This window comes from Somniosus microcephalus, chromosome 10 (genome assembly GCF_052327205.1).
Source record: "Somniosus microcephalus isolate GS21.2 chromosome 10, FLI_Smic_1.0, whole genome shotgun sequence".
Lineage (NCBI taxonomy): Eukaryota > Metazoa > Chordata > Chondrichthyes > Squaliformes > Somniosidae > Somniosus > Somniosus microcephalus.
This window is the reverse complement of record NC_140996.1, coordinates 215,858,146-215,880,366: the sequence shown is the minus strand read 5'-3', so window position 1 is coordinate 215,880,366 and position 22,221 is coordinate 215,858,146. Positions and strand designations below refer to the sequence as shown.

General features: G+C 47.3%; 1 protein-coding gene across 2 annotated transcripts in view; it reads left to right on the top strand.

Moving 5' to 3' along the window:
• LOC147112089 (interleukin-5 receptor subunit alpha-like) overlaps window positions 1-14,043 on the top strand; it is a 61,385-nt gene extending 47,342 nt beyond the window's left edge. For both annotated transcript variants that reach the window (XM_085999604.1, XM_085999603.1), the window contains 2 exons: window positions 10,522-10,612; window positions 12,852-14,043. In XM_085999604.1, the coding sequence (XP_085855730.1) occupies window positions 10,522-10,612; window positions 12,852-12,926 (166 nt within the window). In that variant the 3' untranslated portion in view covers window positions 12,927-14,043. The remainder of the gene's footprint in view (window positions 1-10,521; window positions 10,613-12,851) is intronic.
• The last annotated feature ends 8,178 nt before the right edge of the window (window positions 14,044-22,221 follow it).

Here is a 22,221-nt window from a genome sequence, read left to right as displayed (position 1 = left end):
CCCTACACGCTTGTAAAATTATACAGTGTAAACCAAATTTACAATCACTTTTTTTTACATCATAAGTTATTACAAAATGTTGCAATCTTAATTTTTGAGTACATTGTGTAACTATCGCAAGCACGGAGAGGGTCCTACGCCTCTGCTCAACTTGGGGCTGCAACACAAAATACAAAAAAAAAATCATTAAACAACATGCTTAAATAAACCCCGATCACGTGCCGATGATGGGTCGCGAAATTCGAGTGGGTATTGCTCCTCCCACTCGGGCAGTGAAAGTACCTTCCACCCCCCTTTGATCATCTTAAACTTTAAAACAGGCAGAATGGATTTGCCGACCAGCCTGCTCCGCCAGCCCCGAACCGTTCCCTTGTCCCTTTGTGGAGGCGGGGTACTCCTCACGTTTAAATTATCTTGGCACAGACCAAGACCGGGGAGTATGGGATCTCATGACTCCCAGTCCCTCCCCCGCCCGTCTTCCCTCGACTGGCTGCAGAAAATGATGGGTGCCTGTGTGGCGGCTCTCCCTGGCCCCACACTGATCCGGCCACCCACTCATCCTTCCCAGCCACACTTATCCTCTTTGCCCGTGGGCCCCCGGGTGAGTACCTCCCTCCCCCGACCGCACCCACGCGACTCTTGGGTCTCCCCCCTCCTCTATACAATCTTCCTGGGCCATCACCACCCACCCCCAGGGAACGCGTCCCTATCACAAGGCGCCCGCGCTTCCCCATCGTGACTCCTCAACAGCGAGGTCTCCCGCAAGTGAACTTCGGTCAGGATAGTGCTGGGTTGGGGGCCGTGTCCCACCCAGCTGGGGCCATCTCCTCCCCGTAGGAGGAGTAGGCAAGTTCCTCCGGACTCTGTCCGGCTTTTCCCGAAGACCGCTGCGTGGTCTCCTGGATTCGTCCAGTGGCGAGGTGATCCCCAACATTCCGTATCTTCATTCGATGTCCAGCTCGGGCTGGGCGAACATGGCTGCTTCATTTTCCAATCTCCTGCAAAAACTTAAAAGGACATGCAGCCAGGTCTCACTGACCTGCTGCCTTAGGTGGAGACATGGTCGGGTCCCTTGACCTCAGACCAAAATGCAAACATTCGGCACACGTAAACTTAAACTCTTTGCACTTTAACTTGAAACTAGTTAAATCAACAAAACTTAAAATATACCTTTGGTACACGCTATATTCACACACATAGCTTTAATACAAATGCCGCCCATCTCCGGACGGCCAGTTTAATTTCTGGCACTGTCGCAGATTGCTGCTGGCCGCAGCAAAGCTGGACTGCCTCCTGTCTCTGGTCCCTCGCAGCTTATGGCTGTTGAGTGGGGACCCCTGTTCTCTGGCTTCTCCCTGGTTCGGGAGTCCGCCCTACTCCACTGTAAAGTGGGTGACCATGCTTTCTTAGGCTGGGGCACCCGCTGAGACCTTCTGAGGGGTGTCTCTATGGGGGAAACTTTGGCTGGCAGACCCTGAGCTTGGGTCACAGCCCCAGCTGGCTGAGAACCTGCTCCCCCATGTCCAAATAGCCCGCACTGTATAATATACCTGGCAGCCTGCTGGTGCAAATCTCTCTGGGTTTGTCTGCTTTTCCCTGGAAACAAGTCACATTTCCTGTTTTTGTAGGCTGTGAACTTGAACTTGCATGGACAGCAAACTCCTGTTCCCTCACCCAGGTGGCTTTAACTGGGGAATTTTGGACCTGCCTTTTTCCTGGGGCCAAAACTATCCCCTGTGTGCCTCCCTTGTCCTGGATTTCTGCTACCGGACCTGCTCTACAGGGGTCCCAGAACTCTCCTTTCCTGTTCCCTGGCTTAAACAGCTTACTCTGAATATGAATGGCTCCTCCCCCCCACACAAGCCACAGTGCTTTCCTGTGAACTCGAACATGCTGTGGGCTGAGGATTCCTATTCTCAGGCTCACTCCTCATGGGCGGACCGTACCTCCGTTGTTGGAGTGGGTACACTGGTCCTGGTCCCCGCCTGCCTAGCGGGACCTGCTGGTGTTCTCCTACCACCCCATTGTCCACCCCTCCTCACTGCCAGAGCTCCTCAAGACTCGGAGCTGTGGGCTGCAGTCTTGGGGTCTCTAATTCCCAATCCAGCACCGTTCTGGGTGCTGCCTGTGAGATGGTTCTACTTGGGCTGCCAGTAAAGTCCAGCTGACCTGCCTTCGGGCTGATCAGACAAATCATCCCCTTTGATGCATTTAAAGCCATGTTAAGGCTTTCTATCTCTGCCCTACAGGGGCCATGATCTGCTTCCTCAAACCTTAGGGCGCAGGCCAGCTTATAAGCTGCCTTTGCTTCCCTAAACCTTTCCTCCTGCTCTCTCTTCACACCCTTCCTAACCCAGCCACCTATACCCCGATAGGTCAGCCTACACGCTGCTGCTAACATCCGCAGGGCTACCCACATACTGAAAACAATGAGAGAAACGAGAGCTGATGCTTTCTCCAGATCCAGACCACTTATTAAATCAAAAACTGCCTCCACTCCTACCTGGCTCGCCATTGTAAGGATTTGGGGGCTTCTTTTAACTGGTTTAAGGTAATCTACCTGGCCAGCAGTCTTTTTGCTGCTGCACTCTAAACCAATTTACAAACAGCGGTTTCGAATCGCTACCCCTCCTTTAGTTCTGAGTGGAGGAACTTATAATTAATGATATTAAAACGGAACACGTGGTTTGGATGAGAGAAAAAAAATCAAGCTTTATTAACTAAAAGAAACTATAATCAAAATATCAAACTATCCCACACGAACACAGTAAAATTGTAAATCTATATAACGGGGGTTGCAGATGGCGAAAACGAGGGATACAATGGCTACAATGTTATTTAAACAATCTTAGCAATTCCCTTAAATCACCATCCCCCAAACTCCTTAACTAGGTTGCTTTGCTGAGGAGTCAGAACACCCTGCTCACCTGTGGTCCAGCGAAGTAAGAGAGAGAGCTAGCTTCTCAGCCGCTATTTTTATACCTGGTGAGGTCCTGCCGTTCTGCCTTGCAAGGGCTGTGTGCAAAATTCCCCACCCAAAAGGGTTCAATACACAAGAGAAAGCTGTGATTGGCTAACTCAAAGTGGTTAGACTGGGTTAATGTGTCTTCCGGAGCTTCCTGGGCTGAAACAAAAGGGAGATACAACTGCTCTATTGTCCAGTACTGGGTGATTGAAAACCCATTCAAATCTTAAACGTTTCCCATTCAAGGTGCAATAGTCTCTTCTGCAGTTTAGATGTATCCACTCGATATACAAACAAATGCTAATAGCATTCAATTGCTTTGTAAACAAAGCATTGTCCTTTATCTTCGGCCATGTGGTGACAGCCATTTTTATCCCTGGAAATTTAAAAGCACATCGCCCAGGGATTCTTTAATCAGAAAAATGAATCTTCAGAACTGTAAATTATTGCGAATTCTTACACTATTTCCTCTGGTGGGGGGATAAAGAGCAAAGGGACATAACCTTAAAATGAGAGCTAGGCCATTCAAGGAGTGAAATCATGAAGCACTTTTTTATACAAAGGGTAGTAGAAATTTGGAACTCTCGCCCTCACAGTGTCAGCTGTGGCTCAGTTGGTGGCACCCTCGCCCCTGAGTCAGAAGGTTGTGGGTTCATAGTCCCACTCCAGAGACTTGAGCACAAAAATCTAGGCTGACACTCCAGCGCGATGCTGAGGGAGTGCTGCACTGTCGGAGGTGCCGTCTCTTGGATGAGACGTTAAATGAGAGTCTGCTCTCAGGTGGGTGTAAAAGATCCCGAGGCACTATTTCGAAGAAGATCAGAGGAGTTATTCCCGGTGTCCTGGCCAATATTTATCCCTCAATCAACATCTAAAAAAGCAGATTATCTGGTCATTGTCACATTGCTGTTTGTGGGCGCTTGCTTTGTGCAGATTGGCTGCCGCATTTCCTACATTACAACCGTGACTTCAAAAAGTACTTATTTGGCTGTAAAGCGCTTTCGGACGTCTGGTGGACGTGAAAGGCGCTATATAAATGCAAGTCTTTCTTTCTTTCAAAAGACTGTAGATGCTAGGACAATTGGAGCTATCAAGACTGAGAGAGACTGAGTTTTGTTAGGTAAGGGTATCAAGGGATATGGAGCAAAGGTGGGTAAATGGAGCTGAGGTGCCGGTCAGCCACAATCTCACTGAATGGCAGAACAGATTATGCCTGGCGCTAACTTTTCCAACATTTTTGACTTAGCGCCCCAAATGGGCCTCATGGGGAATTTCTCCCCCCTGCTATATTGGAATGTACAGGAAACTCTCGATTTACCGGCACCCAAACAACTGGAAATCTCGGTTAACCAGCAAAATTCAGGAGTAGGTTCCGTTAAGTTTTTCTTCATATTAGTGGCCATTTCTTGATTCTTGGCTGTGTAATCGGGGGTTCCTGCACTTGTTGCTAAGCAACAGGGACGCTTGGATTTGTTGCTGTATACGGAGCTCTCCTACCTGTTAACTATACCTCTCTGTAATCCGGACTTTTTGATAAACCGGCACCACGCCGGTCCCGTCGGTGCCGGATAAAAAAGAGTTTCCTGTAAGTTGCTGTTGTGTCATTTTCTCGAAGGTAAACCATACAGCTTGCTTTTAGCCTTTTGTGTAGACGGCAAACATTCTCAGCACGCTTCTAAAGAGAAGAGGGGAAACTGGAGGATGGATCTCTATGCTATCACATGCCTCATGACAAATTAACCGGATTGCTGGTATCACTGGAGATGTCCCTAGGCTGCAGCAATTCTTCTACCCCTAATAAGTTGAGCTAGCTGGATGTAGAGACAACATTAAGCACTATATAGAATTACATAGCAGATACAGCACAGAAACAGGCCATTCAGCCCAACTAGCCTGTACTGGTGCATATACTCCACACGAGTCTCCTCCCATTCTACCTACCTCCTCTCAGCCTTTCAGCAGACCTTTCTATTCCCTTTTTTCTCATGTACTTGTCTAGCTTCCTTTTGAAAGCATCTTAGCTGAGTAAAGAAATGTCTCCTTATTTCCCGATTGGATTTATTGGTAACTATCTTGTATTTATGGCCTCTAGTTTTGGAATATCTCCATATCTACCCTGTCCAACCTATTCCTAATTTTAAAGACCTCTGTCAGGACTCCGGTTTTCACCTCCAAAACAGCGCCCTCCCCCGCCTATGTAACCTGCTCCTGTCAATATAGGGGCCAATTACTCTGTTTCTCAAGCTACTAATTACTGAGCCAGGGGAAGAATTCCAGATCCCCACACTTGAGTGAAGATCATTGCATCGAGACATTTATAAATCAATCTGTGTCTCACCAAACATCTACATAGTCTAGGTAAGTGCAACTATCTAAGATGAGACCTTTCTTTAGGGAAAGTACAGAGGAGGATTATTTGAGGACATGTCTGTCTTTTTTTTAAATTTGTTTATGGGATGTGGGCATCGCTGGCAAAGCCAGCATTTATTGCCCATCCCTAATTGCCCTTGAAAAGGTGGTGGTGAGCCGCCTTCGTGAACCGCTGCAGCCTGTGTGGTGAAGGTACTTCCACAGTGCTGTTAGGGAGGGTGTTCCAGGATTTTGGCCCAGCGACAATGAAGGATCGGCAATATATTTCTAAGTCAAGATGGTGTGTGACTTGGAGGGGAACTTGGAGTTGGTGGTGTTCCCATGCGCCTGCTTCCCTTGTCCTTCTAGGTGGAAGAGGTCACAGGTTTGGGAGGTGCTGCCGAAGAAGCCTTGGTGAGTTGCTGCAGTACATTTTGCAGCTGGTACACACTGTAGCCGTGGTACACCAGTGGTGGAGGGAATGAATGTTAAGGGCGGTGGTTAGACTCTCGCTTGTTGGAGATAGTCATTGCCTGGCACTTGTGCGGCATGAATGTTACCTGCCACTTATCAGCCCAAGCCTGAACGTCATCCAGGTCTTGTTGCATGCGGGCATGGACTGCTTCATTATCTGAGGAGTTGCGAATGGCACTGAACACTGCAGTCATCAGCGAACATCCCCATTTCTGACCGTATGTTGGAAGGTAGGTCATTGATGAAGCAGCTGAAGATGGTTGGGCCTAGGACACGGCCCTCAGGAACTCCTGCAGCAATGTCCTGGGGGCTGTGATGATTGACCTTCAACCACCACAACCATCTTCCTTTGTGCTAGGTATGACTCCAGCCAGTGGAGAGTTTCCTTCCCCTGATTCCCACTGACTTCAGTTTTACCAGGGCTCCTTGATGCCACACTCAGTCAAATGCTGCCTTAATGTCAAGGGCAGTCACTCTCGCCTCACCTCTGGAATTCAGCTCCTTTGTCCACGTTTGGACCAAGGCTGTAATGAGGTCAGGAGCTGAGTGGTCCTGGTGGAACCCAAACTGGGCATCAATGAGTAGGTTATTGGTGAGTAAGTGCTGTTTGATAGCACTGTCGATGACACTTTCCATCGCTTTGCTGATGATTGAGAGTAGGCTGATTGGATTTGTCCTGCTTTTTGTTGACAGGACATACCTGGGCAGTTTTCCACATTGTCAGGTAGATGCCAGTGTTGTAGCTGTACTGGAACAGCTTGGCTAGAGGTGCGGCTAGTTCTGGAGCACAAGTCTTCAGCACGACAGCCAGGATGTTGTCGGGGCCCATAGCCTTTGCTGTATCCAGTGCGCTGTTTCTTGCTATCACGTGGAGTGAATCGAATTGGCTGAAGACTGGCTTCTGTGATGGTGGTGACCTTAGGAGGAGGCCGATATGGATCATCCACTCGGCACCTCTGGCTGAAGATGGTTGCAAACGCTTCAGCCTTGTCTTTTGCAATTGAGGATGGGGATATTCATGGAGCCTCCTCCTCCTCCCGTTAGTTGTTTAATAGCCCACCACCACCTTTCATGACTGGATGTAGCAGGACTGCAGAGCATTGATCTGAGCCGTAGATTGTGGGATCACTTAGCCCTGTCTATAGCATGCTGCTTCCGCTTTTTAGCATGCATGTAGTCCTGTGTTGCAGCTTCCCAGGTTGGCACCTCACTTTTAGGTACGCCTGGTATGCTCTTCTACATTCCTTTTTTAACCAGGGTTGTTCCCCTCTGGCTTGATGGTAGTGGTAGAGTGAGGGATATGGCAGGCCATGAGGTTACAGATTGTGGTGGAATACTATCCTGCTGCTGCTGATGGCCCTCAGTGCCTCATAGATGCCCAGTTTTGAGCTGCTACATCTGTTCAGAATCTATCCCATTTAGCATGGTGGTAGTGCCACACAACACGATGGATGGTGTCCTCACTGCTATCAATACTGTCATGGACAGATGCATCTGTGGCGGGTAGATTGGTGAGGACGAGGTCAAGTAGGATTTTCCCTTGTGTTGGTTTTCTCACCACCTGTCGCAATGTCCTTCAGGACTCGGTCAGTAGTGGTGCTACCGAGCCACTCTTGGTGATAGACATTGGCCCAGAAATTCCAGAACGGGGCTTGCAGCGCGTGCAAGCCCCGTATTTACACTTACCCCGCGCTACTGACGATCAGCTCCAGGGACGCCTGGACTTGGTGAATGAAAAAGAAGAATCCCGGGCAGCGTATGACGTCACGCCGCCCAGGAGTGCAGCCAGGAGCGTGCAGTGTAAGTGAGACACGCCCCTTGAGGTCTCAGTTTCACTGGACACGCCCCCAATGTTTCTGTCAAGCTGCTAAGGATTTTTACATGCAAAGCAGCACTTTAAATAGGTTTTTGGAAGTTTTTTGAAGATTTTGGTAACTTTTATAAACTTTTTAAAATGTTTACATTATTTTGAGTAATTTGAAGTAGTTTTAAAGAGAATTAAAGCAATTTAAAGACTTTTAAAAGCCCTAAAAGAATTTTTTTAATTCCATTTATTTATTTAGCAATGTCGTCGTCATACGTGTCTTCACACTGTTCCCTTTGGGGAACTGTATGAAGTGGTGGAAGGATTTATGGCCGTGATTAACGCTCATTCTGTGACCGTAACCATCTTTGAACCAGCCATTAGGGCGGTTAGTCCTATGGCGGGAGGGTTTTACGGGCTCCCACAAGCTATACAAGGAGGGGGGGCCACCCACACCCACGGACGCAAATATCCCACTGGATGTCAACCCAGAATTTAGAGCCGGAGCTCCGACTCCACTTGCCGGGACTGTCTGGAGCGGGGTTCGAAACCCTACCCTGATCTGGCCCAGCGGCGGGGATCCTACCGCTATGACAAAGGCCCAATCCGATTAGCAACGTGAAATGGCAGCATAGGGCTCCAGTCACGGGGAGGGAAAAGGCGCAGGAAACGTATGGGTGTCACCTTTTGTGCGGAGTGGGCCTTTTGCGTAGCAGTAAGCATCCCCGCCGCTGGGCCAGAAGGAGTAGGGTTTTGAACCCCACTCCAGACAGTCCCGGCAAGTGGAGTCGGAGTTCCAACTTTAAATTCTGGGTGGACATCCAGCGGGATATTTGCATCCGTGGGTGTTGGTGGCACCCCCCCCCCCTCAGATGGGTTGTGGGAGCCCGTAAAACCCTCCCGCCATAGGACTAACCACCCTAATGGCTGGTTCAAAGATGGTTACGGTCACGGAATGAGTGTTAATCACGGCCATAAATCCTTCCACCACTTCATACAGTTCCCCAAAGGGAACAGTGTGAGGATATGTACAATGATGACCTCTTGCGCAATGCACCTCCTTGGACCCTCAGTCGCAGATGCGAGGGGGCAAGTCGTGCAATTGTTAAATTTTTCATTTTATTGACATGTAAAATGTTGGCCCAGTAATTCCCTTCCAACTGCGCGAGTACGGTCGGGGTACTTACGCATCTGGCCGGATGAAATGCCGGTTTTCAGCATGCACAGTGCTTTTGGGGAAAACTGGCATTTCCTGTCCTCTGAACGAAGGGGTTCAGAAGCAGAACGCGTGCGACTGCATAGGCAGCGTGTGCGCAGTATAATTCGCCGCTTTCATTACTGCTTTCAGTGAGGTCAAGTCCTTACAACTTACACATGAAAAAAGCATGGGTACAGTTGCTCCAGAGGTTGCGGAGGAAGATATTTCTTATCGTGGAGCTTCTGAAAGTATGTATGTCTGTATATATTCCTTTGCGTGTTATGTATATATTCCTTTACTTATGTGTATGAATGTATTATTTAGTTATGACTTTCAGAGAAAGTAACTTATTTGAAAATCATAATTAAAAACATACATTCATACACATTATTAAAGGAATATAAAACATACATACATATACGTAAAGGAATATATGTGGACATACATACATAACTCATTCTCACATTCCATTCACACAGCCACAATTGCTCCTTCTACCTACCGTTCTGAAAACCCTTTTTAAAAAAAAAAAAAAAAAAATTTAACTTTAAAACTTACTTAAAATTTCTTAAAATAACTTCCCTCCCTTTCCCAAACAAAAATATTGCATTTCAGAAGCTCCACGATAAAATGTTTCTTCCTCCGCAGCCAATGAACCACTTTACACTTGCTTTTTTCAAGTGTAACTTCTGAGGACTTACCCTCACGGATTTCATGAAATCTACGAAGTTCACTGCGCAAGCGCTGCCTGTGCAGTCGCACGCGCTCGAGGTCTGGAAATGCCGGCGTTCCCCGCATGCGCTGTTCATGCTGAACGCCGGCATTTCCAATGGCCAGATGCGTGAGTACCCCGAGCGCACTCACGCCTTTGGCCGCGAATTTCTTGTACCAGCTACCAATTGATAGGAGATTGAAGTCCCCCACCCAGAGTACATTCTGTGATACTCCAAGTGGCGTTCAACATGGATTCATCAGTTGAGGGAGCAGGTTTCCTTGCCCATGCTTGACCTGAAGCCATGAGGCTTCATGGGGACCAGAGCCAATGTTGAGGACTCCCAGCTCCACTCCTTCCCGACTGTATACCACTGTGCCGCCACCCCAGGGATGGTGATGGAGGAGGTTGGGATATCGGCTGAAAGGTATGATTCTGTGAGTATGACTATGTCATGCTCTCCCAATTTTGGCACAAGTCCCCATATGTTGGACTTTGGGTATGCTGTTGCCGTGACCGGTGCCGAGGTCAATGACAGGTGGTCCGTCCAGTTTTATTCTTGTTATTGTGTTTCATAGCGGTTTGTTACAACTGAGTGTCTTGCTAGGCTATTTCAGAGGGCAGCGTGGGTCTGGAGTCACATATAAACCAGACCAGGTAAGGACGGCAGATTTCCCTAAAGGACATTAGTGAACCAGATGGGTTTTATACGGCAATCCAATAGTTTAATCGTCACCAATACTGATACTAGCTTTTTATTCCAGATTTATTTAATTAACTGAATTAATTCCCCTGCTGCTGTGGTGGGATTTGAACTCTATGTCTACTTGGATCATTAGTCCAGGCCTCTGGATTACTAGTCTAGTGACATTACCACTATGCTACCGTTCCCATTCCCATTGCTTTTGCTAGATCCAAAGCTCAATATAGAGAATGGATGAAGTTGATGAAAATAATTGCTTTGGTTTCAACAAAATATTCTGAAAATAAGACAATTTGATATTTTGTACTCTTACTAGGTTCAAATTATTGTCAAAAGTTTGCCAACCAATCCCTGATCCGAAAGAAAAGTTCAGGGGCCTCTTTGAAGATTGCGATGGTGATTTTCAGGTAACAAGCAGCACTAATGATTGACATAAAAATATACCACAGGGCATGTATGATTGTCGACTGTTAAAATATTATTGTGGCTTTTAATTTTTAAAAAAAGTAAATGTTTGAGTTAACAGAGAATAGCTATGGGGGTGGCACCCTGTGTGAGAATGTTAGGTTTTCATGGTGTCAGCTGTGGCTCAGTGGAGGCACCCTCACCTCTGAGCCTGAAAGTTGTGGGTCTCAGGTCCCATGCCAGAGTACAAAATCCAGTACTGAAGGAGTGCTGCACTGTTGGATGAGAAGTTAAATTGAGGCCCTGTCTGCCCTCTCACATGGATGTAAAAGATCCCAGGATATTATTTTGAAGATGATCAGGGGAGTTCTTTTTGGTGTCCTGGCCAATATCTATCCCTCAACCAATGTCACCAAAACAGTCATTATCACGTCGTTGTATGTGGGAGCTTGCTGTGCGCAAACTGGCTGCCGTGTTTCCTACATCACAAGAGTGACTCGCTTTAAAAGTACTCCATTGGCTGTAAAGTGTGTTGGGCCATCCTGAGGTTGTGAAAGGTGCTATATAAATGCAAGTTCTTTCTTCTTTTTTATAATTCACCTCAGACAAAGGCGATGGTTTCCTCGCTGATAACCAAAAACAAATCATTACAAGGTGGGGGGGGTAATAAATTGGAAGAAAAAGTATAACGGAAGAGAAAAAGAAAATGCAACTCCAGCTGACTGGTCGCACCCCAATTTCCAACAGCCTTGAGGCAACGGCACAACTGTGATGCCCTGCTACAATGCTTCAGAAGCCTGCAGCCGTATCCTTGGCCATTGGCCTTCTGACTGTTGCAGGTGATTAAATTCAGTGGAATGAAAATCGGGCGGGTTCTATAAAGGGTGGGTGATCTGCTCTGCCGGGTATAAATTGACCCCATTGTGTCTCCACTCACACACACTGTAGTCATATCCTCAGTGTTTACTCCGCATTACAGAGGGGCCCAGCAAACTTTCCCTTCAGTTGGCAATGTTCCACAGGCCAGACCTCCCGCCTCCTCCTTTCTGTCAGCGCTGTTGCTCTCCCTTGGCTTTAGAATCCCCAAATACTGGCAACACCATTACCTCAGTGTTTAAGTGTTCAACTAGGCCCTGCTGTTGATCAAATGAGAAATCAGCCAACATTTTTTTTAAAAAAACTAGCCACTTCCAGTTTGTTCAGTGCCATATGGTTATGCTTAGCTCATTAGTTTAGTGAGTAAGGGCACCGCTCTGTGTGGTATTGAGACATGCTGATCAGGAAACACCTGACTTCTACCCGTGGTCTGTGGTGAATCCGATCACCTCCTCCGCTGAGTTGCAGATGACGCAAAGGTCATGGATTATGGTGAGGAAATAAAGCAGCCATGTTTCTGGCTCCTGACAGCTGTCCAGCAATCGCTGTGAAGAAGGGCACGGGCAGACATGAAGGGAGATGATCGTTGAATAGCACTCACTGTGAAGCTCAAACATGAATAACGGCGACTTTGTGCCAGAAAGAACGGAAGAAGAGAGAACTTGCATTTATGTAGCGCCTTTCACGACCTCAGAATGTCCCAAAGCGCTTTACAGCCAATGAAGGACTTTTGAAATGGAGTCACTGTTGTAATGTAGGAAACACGACAGCCAATTTGTGCACAGCAAGCTCCCACAAACAGCAGTGTAATAGTGACCAGATAATCGTATTGGGGTGTCGATTGAGGGATGAATATTGACCAGGATACTGGGGATAACTCCCCCGCTCTTCTTCAAAATGGTGCCATGGGATCTATTCCGTTCACCCGTGAGAGTAGACAGAGCCACAGTTTACTATCTCATCTGAAGGACAGCACTTCCGACAGTGTAGCATTCCCTCAGTACTGCACTGGAGCGTCATCCTAGATTATTGCGTTCGTGTCTCTGGAGTGGGACTTGAACCCACAACCTTTTTGACCCAGCAGGCAAGAGTGCTACCCACTGTGCCATGGCTGACACGCAACTGTCAGAGTGGCTCTGCAACGCGAGGCTCCCAGCAGTGAATGGCATTCACAAGGAGCACGTCCTGGCCAATAATGGGGGGAGCACAGCCCGTTGTTTCCTGCGATATGCTGCCTGGAAGCATCGGACTGCAGAATCACCATTTCCGAGCCCTCGCCTTTTGAACATGTGTGCCACGGAGTCAACAGTCCGGAGGAGAAGTGTGCCTGGCGGCAAAATAACGCCAATTTGTTTTCTCAAACAGAAATGGATTGATAAGAATCCACCTCTGATGACCAAAACCGAAGAATGCATTCCAGTTACTGTGAAAGAAGTCTAGAATCAATCTCTGAAAACTGGCACTGTGTGCAGCTTTATTTCAGACTGCTCCAAATGACAGAGGTGCTTTGTTATCGGCCGGATGTTTGTCTTACTGTGGAGGGAGATGCATTTGAAAAGAAAAAATGTAAAGAAACTATGATGTCTACTGTTATATATGGAACATTTTTTTTTATATAGACGTTTTATCAGCTCGCTGTGGTATTTGTTTATTTTTTGTGGATACGCGTATCTTTTGACTCACACCAGACTTTGCAGCGAGCGCAGTTACTGTCCAGAGTTTAGTAAAGCTTCGACAGGCAGAGGGGAGGGAAAGAGAGCACAGTGAAGGGGAGAGGGGGGACTGTAATGGAGGGAAAGGAGGTGACGAAAGAAGGGAAAAAAGGAAGCCCAAAGGGAGCTGTAGAAATATGAACTGGCGAATTGTGTAAAATGGTTGCCTTTAGAAAATGGTCGAGGACTGCGAAAACTGCAGCCGCAGCGAGATCTCAAATAAACAAAACCTTGAAGCTGGGGGGGCCTAGGGCTGCTCAAGTAACATAGTTAACAGGTCTGCAAGAGATGACAAGCTTGTAGGATGATCGAGTCTACAACAATAATTAACGCAAGATAAGGGTGACTATCTAGTTTAACGGTTGAGCAGTCGCAAATCACATAATAAGGGGACCTCTGGAATTCCCTAAATGACCAAGGATACCGATTGGCTAAGGATAGACACATCTCAGACAAAATGGCTGAATCTGCACACGGCACGCCTTGACCATTCTGTTGTGATGATCACAGAAGCTATGAGCTAACTGTCAAGAGGTCTCATGACTGATTAGAGCAGCCTTGTGCAAACGGTCTTATCGGGGCGGGGGCGGCACATAGGTAGTAAAAATATAGATATAAAAGAAGGGAGCCAAGAGCTAGTTTAGCAGCAAGAACCTAGGAATCACACTCGAGAAGGGAGGAACCACAAGTCTGGGACTTGTTGTAGGACACCAGGGCGAAGGCTGATCAACTTACAAATGGGTAATATTGTTTTAAGCTAGCACACAGGGAAGTGAGCCCTGTGTCATTTTCCTTGTAAGTTATTCAAACAACTTGTTAACCAATGAAGTACTGAATGTATGCAACTTATTGAGTCCGACCGACATTTGACACTCTGAACTAAGAACCATAATTGTTGAACTGTTGTTGAGCTGACTACTTATTACTAGCTCAATCAATACAGTGAATTTGGGGCAACAGGAACAGTCGGAGAGGAGCAATGGAAAGGGGATAGCTGGAGAATGGCCTACAGAAGGGGCACTGGAAATGCACCTTCAATCCGATTTTTAAAAAAAATCTAAAGCAATGGTGTGAATCGAAAGTCTTATTTTAGTCCATTGTTCCAATGTTTGAATAAAAATAACATTATTATTCTGTTTCCTTTGCATAATCTGCACAAATTAGCAGTGACAAAACTTTCAGTGTCCTATACGTGAGCCGAAGCAGTGTGGAGAGCTTTCGACTATGGCAAGCTTAACAAGGTCAATCAAGGGAAGATAGTGTGGGTTGGCCAGAGGTTGATGGAGGCGGGACTGAAACCCGACAAGTGGGAGTCCCGCCTCCAAAAGCTCCCCATTGGCAAAATCACTCCCTATGACATATCTATTCCCAACCCTTTGAAAACAGACTATTCATGTAATCAGTTGTAGTTTGTTTACTTCAGAACTACTTCCCTTAAACAAGACCTCCTGAAATGGATTATTACCCTTAAACTAAAGCCATGTTTTATTACCTTCCTACATTACAACAGTGACTACACTTCAAAAAGTACTTCATTGGCTGTAAAAGTGCTTTGGGACATCCGGTGGTCGTGAAAGGCTCTATATAAATGCAAGTCTTTCTATACTTATTTCCTCACACAAGCACTTTAGATAGCAGAAGACAAGCACTGCATTTTACAACACTTCAACATCATCCTGTTTATATCTTGGAAAGCCTGTTGCTTTAAGAAACAAAGAAATTCGACTTAACCCTTAACTCCCCAAGATGTCCAACATACATCTCTCCAGGATGTCCAACATATCCCAGCATAAATCAGATCAGTGGAACTATATCCCAGGATAAGTCAACCCTGCAGAATATATCTCAGCATAAATCAACCCTGTAGAATAAATACTGGCACAAATTAGCGCTGTAGAAGTATATCGCAGCATAAAACCCTGTACAATAATGCTCCAATATAAGTCAACCTGTTGAACTGTACCCCACCATAGCCCGGCCTGTGAAACAATACCCCACCATAGCCCAGCCTGTTGAACTATATTCCAGTATCAGGCAGCCCTGTGGAACCATAGCCCAGTATAAGGCAGCCCTTAAAGAGAAAGACTTAAATAAATACATAGGAACAGGAGTAGGCCATTCAGCCCCTCGAGCCTGCTCTGCCATTCAATGCAATCATGGCTGATCTGCGACCTAACTCCATATACCTGCCTTTGGCCCATACCTCTTAATACATTTGGTTAACAGAAAGTTATCAATCTCTGATTTAAAATTAACAATTGATCTAGCATTAATTGCCGTTTGCAGAAGAGAGTTCCAAACTTCTACCACCCATTGTGTGTAGAAGTGTTTCCTAATTTCACTCCTGAAAGGTCTGGCTCTAATTTTTAGACTATGCCCCCTAGCCCTAGAATCCCCAACCAGTAGAAATAGTTGCTCTTTATCTACACTATCTGTTCCCTTTAATATCTTGAAAACTTCAATCAGATCACCCCTTAACCTTTTAAACTCTAGGGAATACAACCCTAATTGTTTAACCTCTCCTCGTAGCTTACCCCTTGAAGTCCGGGTATCATTCTGGTAAACCTACGCTGCACTCCCTCCAAGGCCAATATATCCTTCCTAAGGTGTGGTGCCCAGAACTGCTCACAGTGCTCCAGGTGTGGTCTAACCAGGGCTTTGTACAGCTGCAGCATAACTTCTACCCCCTTGTATTCTAGTCCTCGAGATATAAAGGCCAGCATTCCATTAGACTTTTTGATTATTTTCTGTACCTGTTCATGACATTTTAATGATCTATGTACCTGGACCCCCAAGTCTCTTTGGACCTCCACTGTTTTTAGCCTTTCACCATTTAGAAAGTACCCTGTTCTATCCTTCTTAGATCCAAAGTAGATGACCTCATCTTTACCTACATTGAAATCTATTTGCCACAGTTTTTTCCATTCACTTACCTGTCGATATCCCTGTGTAATTTTATGCTTCCATCTAGACTGCCTACAATGCCACCTATCTTTATGTCATTGGCAAATTTGGATATATGACTTTCTATGCCATCATCTAAGTCTTTAATAAATACTGTGAATAGTTGAGGCCCCAACGCAGATCCCTGCAGGACGCCGCTAGTTACCTCCTGCCAATTTGAGTACCTACCCATTATCCCTACTGCCTCTCTCCTGCCGCTCAGCCAATTTCCTAACCAGGTCAATAATTTGCCTTCACTTCCGTGGGCTTCTACCTTAGTTAACAGTCTCTTATATGGGCCTTTATCAAATGCCTTCTGGAAGTCCATATAACTTACATTTATATAGCGCCTTTCACAACCTCAGGATGTCCCAAAGTGCTTAACAGCCAATTAAGTACTTCTGAACTGTTGTCACCGTTGTAATGTAGGAAACGCGGCAGCCAATTTGCACACAGCAAGCTCCCACAAACCTACCTCAGTACGTCAGCCCTTTCAGGAGAGGAAGGGAGAAGACTAGGAAAAGCTAATACAAAAGCAAGCAAGTTATGCTATACCTTTATAAATCACTGGTTAGGCCTCCGCTGGAGTAATGTGTCCAAGTCTGGGCATCACACTTTCAGAAGGATGTCAAGGCCTTGGTAGAGGTGGACAGGAAATTTACTAGAATAGTTCCAGGGTTGAGGAATTCTTAGGCAGTCCCTCGGAACCGAGGATCACTTGCTTCCACATTAAAAATGAGTTCTTAGGTGACTGATGAGTCCAATGAGGGACCTACAGTCTCTGCAAATCCATAGTTTTGATTAAAGTAGATAGGGAGGAACTGTTTCCACTGGCAGGAGGGTCGATAACCAGAGGACACAGATATAAGATAGTTGGCAAAACAGCCAGAGGGGAGATGAGGATAATTTTGTTTTACGCAGTGAGTTATTATAATCATTGGGGAACAAACAACCTGACGACTCCCAGTGATGCAAAGACACAGAGGGGGTGATTTTGACTCAGAAGTCGGGAAGGAGGCGGGACTACAACTTTCGGGGTTGTAGTCCCGCCTCCATCGAGATGCGGCCAATCCACGTGATTTTAACTTGATTGACCTTGTTGAGCCTGCCCAGGGGGCTCAGCAGGCCAATTAAGGGCCACCCGGCAACAGGTGATGTCACAGACTGAAATTTCATCTGTCAAGAGGTTTTGATAGATGAAATATCAGCGTTTCACAGCTGTTTGAAGCTGTCAAACACTGACAGTCTCACTTCTAACCTGAGTCCTTCTACACAGACTCAGTTAGAAATCTCTCCAGCACAGAAAACTGCAGGCTGTCACTTTTGACAGTTTGCAGCTGTTCTGCTTTCTGTGCCAGTTAGATGATGGACTCCCAAAACCTAGAGGAAGGAAGGCTAAAAAGGTAAGTACAGGTAATTTAAACTTCTTTACACACTTTATGTGGAGATGCCGGTGTTGGACTGGGGTGGACAAATGTGAGAAGTCACACAACACCAGGTTATAGTCCAACAGCTTTATTTGAAATCACAAGCTTTCAGAGCGCTGCTCCTTCGTCAGGTGAAGTGAAGAGATGCATATAGGCACAGCATATATAGTCAGAGAACACTGCCAGATGATTACAGGTAATCTTTCTAACTGCCCTTTATCCCACCTCGGCAGAGAGATAATCACAGCAATCAAAGGTGTGGATGGTGTCCAAACAAGTCAGTCAGGAAAACATTACATCAAAGAACAATGAGGTGGGATCACCAGGGGTCAAATGTTGCAGATGCTGGGGTCTGTATGAAAAACAAAAAACAAACAAAGAACAATAAAAAAAAAGTTTTTTTTTGGCTGGAAATCACAGCAGGTCCGGACGCATCTGTGTAGAGAGAACAAGCCAACGACGACTCGAGTCTGGATGACTCTACATCAGGTGGGGTTACATGTAGCGTGACATGAACCCAAGATCCTGGTTGAGGCCGTCCTCATGACTGCGGAACTTGGCTATCAGTTTCTGCTCGATGATTTTGCGTTGTCGTGTGTCTCGAAGGCCGCCTTGGAGAATGCTTACCTGAAGATCAGAGGCTGAATGTCCTTGACTGCTGAAGTGTTCCCCGACTGGGAGGGAACACTCCTGCCTGGCGATTGTTGTGCGGTGTCTGTTCATCCGTTGTCGCAGTGTCTGCATGGTCTCACCGATGTACCATGCTCCGGGGCAGCCTTTCCTGCAACGTATGAGGTAGACAACGTTGGCCGAGTCACATGAGTATGTACCATGTACCTGGTGGGTGGTGTCCTCACGTGTGATGATGGTATCTGTGTTGATGATCTGGCATGTCTTGCAGAGGTTGCCATGGCAGGGTTGTGTGGTGTCGGGGTCGCTGTTCTCCTGAAAGCTGGGTAATTTGCTGCGAACGATGGTCTGTTTGAGGTTAGGCGGCTGTTTGAAGGTGAGTAGTGGTGGCGTGGGGATGGCCTTAGCGAGGTGTTCGTCATCATCGATGACATGTTGAAGGCTGCGAAGAACATGCCGTAGTTTCTCCGCTCCGGGGAAGTACTGGACGATGAAAGGTTGTGTCCTGTGTTTGTCTTCTGAGGAGGTCTATGCGACTTTTCGCTGTGGCCCATCGGAACTGTCGATCGACGAGTCGAGCGTCATATCCCGTTCTTGCGAGGGTGTCTTTCAGCGTCTGTAGGTGTCCATCGCGTTCCTCCTCGCCTGAGCAGATCCTGTGTATTTGCAGGGCTTGTCCATAGGGGATGGCTTCTTTAACGTGGTTAGGGTGGAAGATGGAGAAGTGGAGCATCGTGAGGTTGTCCGTGGGCTTGCGGTAGAGTGAAGTGCTGAGGTGTCCGTCTTTGATGGAGATTCATGTGTCCAAGAATGAAACCGATTCTGAGGACTTCTGAGGGAAGTCCATCGTCAACTTGTCCGACCACACCCTTCAACCAGACGAAATCGAAGTTCTCAGTCGAGGGCTCAATTTCTGCCCCACCACCAAAATGGATCCCATCTGTCTCGTGGCAGACACAGAGGAATTCATCAGGAGAATGAGGCTCCGGGAATTCTTCCACAAATCCCAAGATGTCAGCAGCGAACCCAATGAGACAATCAATGATCCGGAACAGCAGATAGGGGGATCCGCAGTGCAGCAACCGAAGAAGAAAGAGTCAAATTGGACCCCTCCGGAGGGTCGCTGCCCTAAGCTTGACATGTATGCTCAAGCTGTCAGGAGATGCATCAACGCCAGATTCATCAGCCGCACTCACAAGACAGTCCAGAATATCACCCGAGCACAACGCAACGCCATCCACGCTCTCAAGACCAACCGTAACATCATCATCAAACCAGCAAAGGAGGAGCCATCGTCCTACAGAACAGAACGGACTATTGCAAAGAAGCATACCGACAACTGGACAACCAGGAACACTACTGACAGTTACCCGCAGATCTGACCAAAGAACACACCCGCCAACTCAACAGACTGATCAAGACCTTCGATCCAGACCTTCAAAGCATCCTACGTGCTCTCATCCCACGTACTCTCCGCGTGGGAGACTTCTACTGCCTCCCAAAGATACACAAAGCCAACACACCCGGACGTCCTATCGTATCAGGCAACGGAACCCTGTGTGAGAACCTCTCTGGATACGTCGAGGGCATCCTGAAACCCATCGTACAGGGAACCCCCAGCTTCTGTTGCGACACTACAGACTTCTTACAGAAACTCAGCACCCACGGACCAGTTGAACCAGGAACACTCCTCGCCATGATGGACATCTCGGCACTCTACACCAGTATCCCCCATGATGATGGCATCGCTGCGACAGCCTCAGTACTTAACACCAACAACAGCCAATCTCCAGACGCCATCCTACAACTCATCCGCTTCATCCTTGACCACAATGTCTTCACCTTCGACAACCAGTTCTTTACCCAAACACACGGAACAGCCATGGGGGCCAAATTGGCACTCCAATACGCCAACATCTTCATGCACAAGTTTGAGTAAGACTTCTTCGCTGCACAGGACCTCCAACCAACGCTATACACCAGATACATCAACAACATTTTCTTCCTATGGACCCACGGCGAAGAATCACTGAAAAGACTACACAATAACATCAACAAGTTCCATCCCACCATCAAACTCACCACGGACTACTCCTCAGAATCAGTTTCATTCTTGGACACACGAATCTCCATCAAAGACGGACACCTCAGCACTTCACTCTACCGCAAGCCCACAGACAACCTCATGATGCTCCACTTCTCCAGCTTCCACCCTAACCACGTTAAAGAAGCCATCCCCTATGGACAAGCCCTGCTCAGACGAGGAGGAACTCAATGGACACCTACAGATGCTGAAAGACACCCTCGTAAGAACGGGATATGACGCTCGACTCATCGATCGACAGTTCCGACGGGCCACAGCGAAAAATCGCATAGACCTCCTCAGAAGACAAACACGGGACACAACCAACAGAGTACCCTTCGTCGTCCAGTACTTCCCCAGAGCGGAGAAACTACGCCATGTTCTTCGCAGCCTTCAACATGTCATTGATGATGACGAACACCTCACTAAGGCCATCCCCACGCCACCACTACTCACCTTCAAACAGCTGCCTAACCTCAAACAGACCATCGTTCGCAGCAAATTGCCCAGCTTTCAGGAGAACAGCGACCACGACACCACACAACCCTGCCACGGCAACCTCTGCAAGACATGCCAGATGATCAACACAGATACCATCATCACACGTGAGGACACCACCCACCAGGTACATGATACATACTCATGTGACTCGGCCAACGTTGTCTACCTCATACGTTGCAGGAAAGGCTGCCCCGGAGCATGGTACATCGGTGAGACCATGCAGACACTGCGACAACGGATGAACAGACACCGCACAACAATCGCCAGGCAGGAGTGTTCCCTCCCAGTCGGGGAACACTTCAGCAGTCAAGGACATTCAGCCTCCGATCTTCGGGTAAGCATTCTCCAAGGCGGCCTTCGAGACACATGACAACGCAAAATCGTCGAGCAGAAACTGATTGCCAAGTTCCGCAGTCATGAGGACGGCCTCAACCGGGATCTTGGGTACATGTCACGCTACATGTAACCCCACCTGATGTAGAGTCATCCAGACTCGAGTCGTCGTTGGCTTGTTCTCTCTACACAGATGCGTCTGGACCTGCTGTGATTTCCAGCCAAAAAAAAACTTTTTTTTATTGTTCTTTGTCTGTTTTTTTGTTTTTCATACAGACCCCAGCATCTGCAACATTTGACCCCTGGTGAACCCACCTCATTTTTCTTTGATGTAATGTTTTCCTGACTGACCTGTTTGGACACCATCCACACCTTTGATTGCTGTGATTATCTCTCTGTCGAGGTGAGATAAAGGGCAGTTAGAATGATTACCTGTAATCATCTGGCAGTGTTCTCTGACTATATATGCTGTGCCTATATGCATCTCTTCACTTCACCTGATGAAGGAGCAGCGCTCCGAAAGCTTGTGATTTCAAATAAAGCTGTTGAACTACAACCTGGTGTTGTGTGACTTCTCAGATTTACACACTTTAAACACACCAAACACACTTACCTTTGCACTCATGCACACATCACTCCCCTGTACACAGACATCTCGACCCCTCCAAGTCCTTCAACCCAACGGCCCGACTCCTCTAACTTGGCGTGGTTTGGAGCCGTCGGGAATCCCACACTTCAAGGATTAAACTAGGGATTAGGCTAAAGACTGCCTGCTAACTACCTGTTAACAGGCAGTTAATTGTCACTAATCCCTTCCTGCCTCGGGTCGGCGGGTCCCGCCAACTTTGAAACTCACATGCAGGCGGATTGGATGGCGGGATGGTGTCGGGACCCCCGAATTCGGGACTTCAACCCCCCGCACGCCTCCAATCCCGACTCCACGGATCAGTTAAAATCGAGGCCAGTGTCCACAGCACCTGGTCTGCACTCAAGGCCTCCATAATCAGCACCTGTGAAGAGACGCTCGGTCACTCGACCAGGAAACACCAAGGCTGGTTCGACGAGAACGACCAGGAACTAATAAGCCGCAAGCACAAGGCATTCCT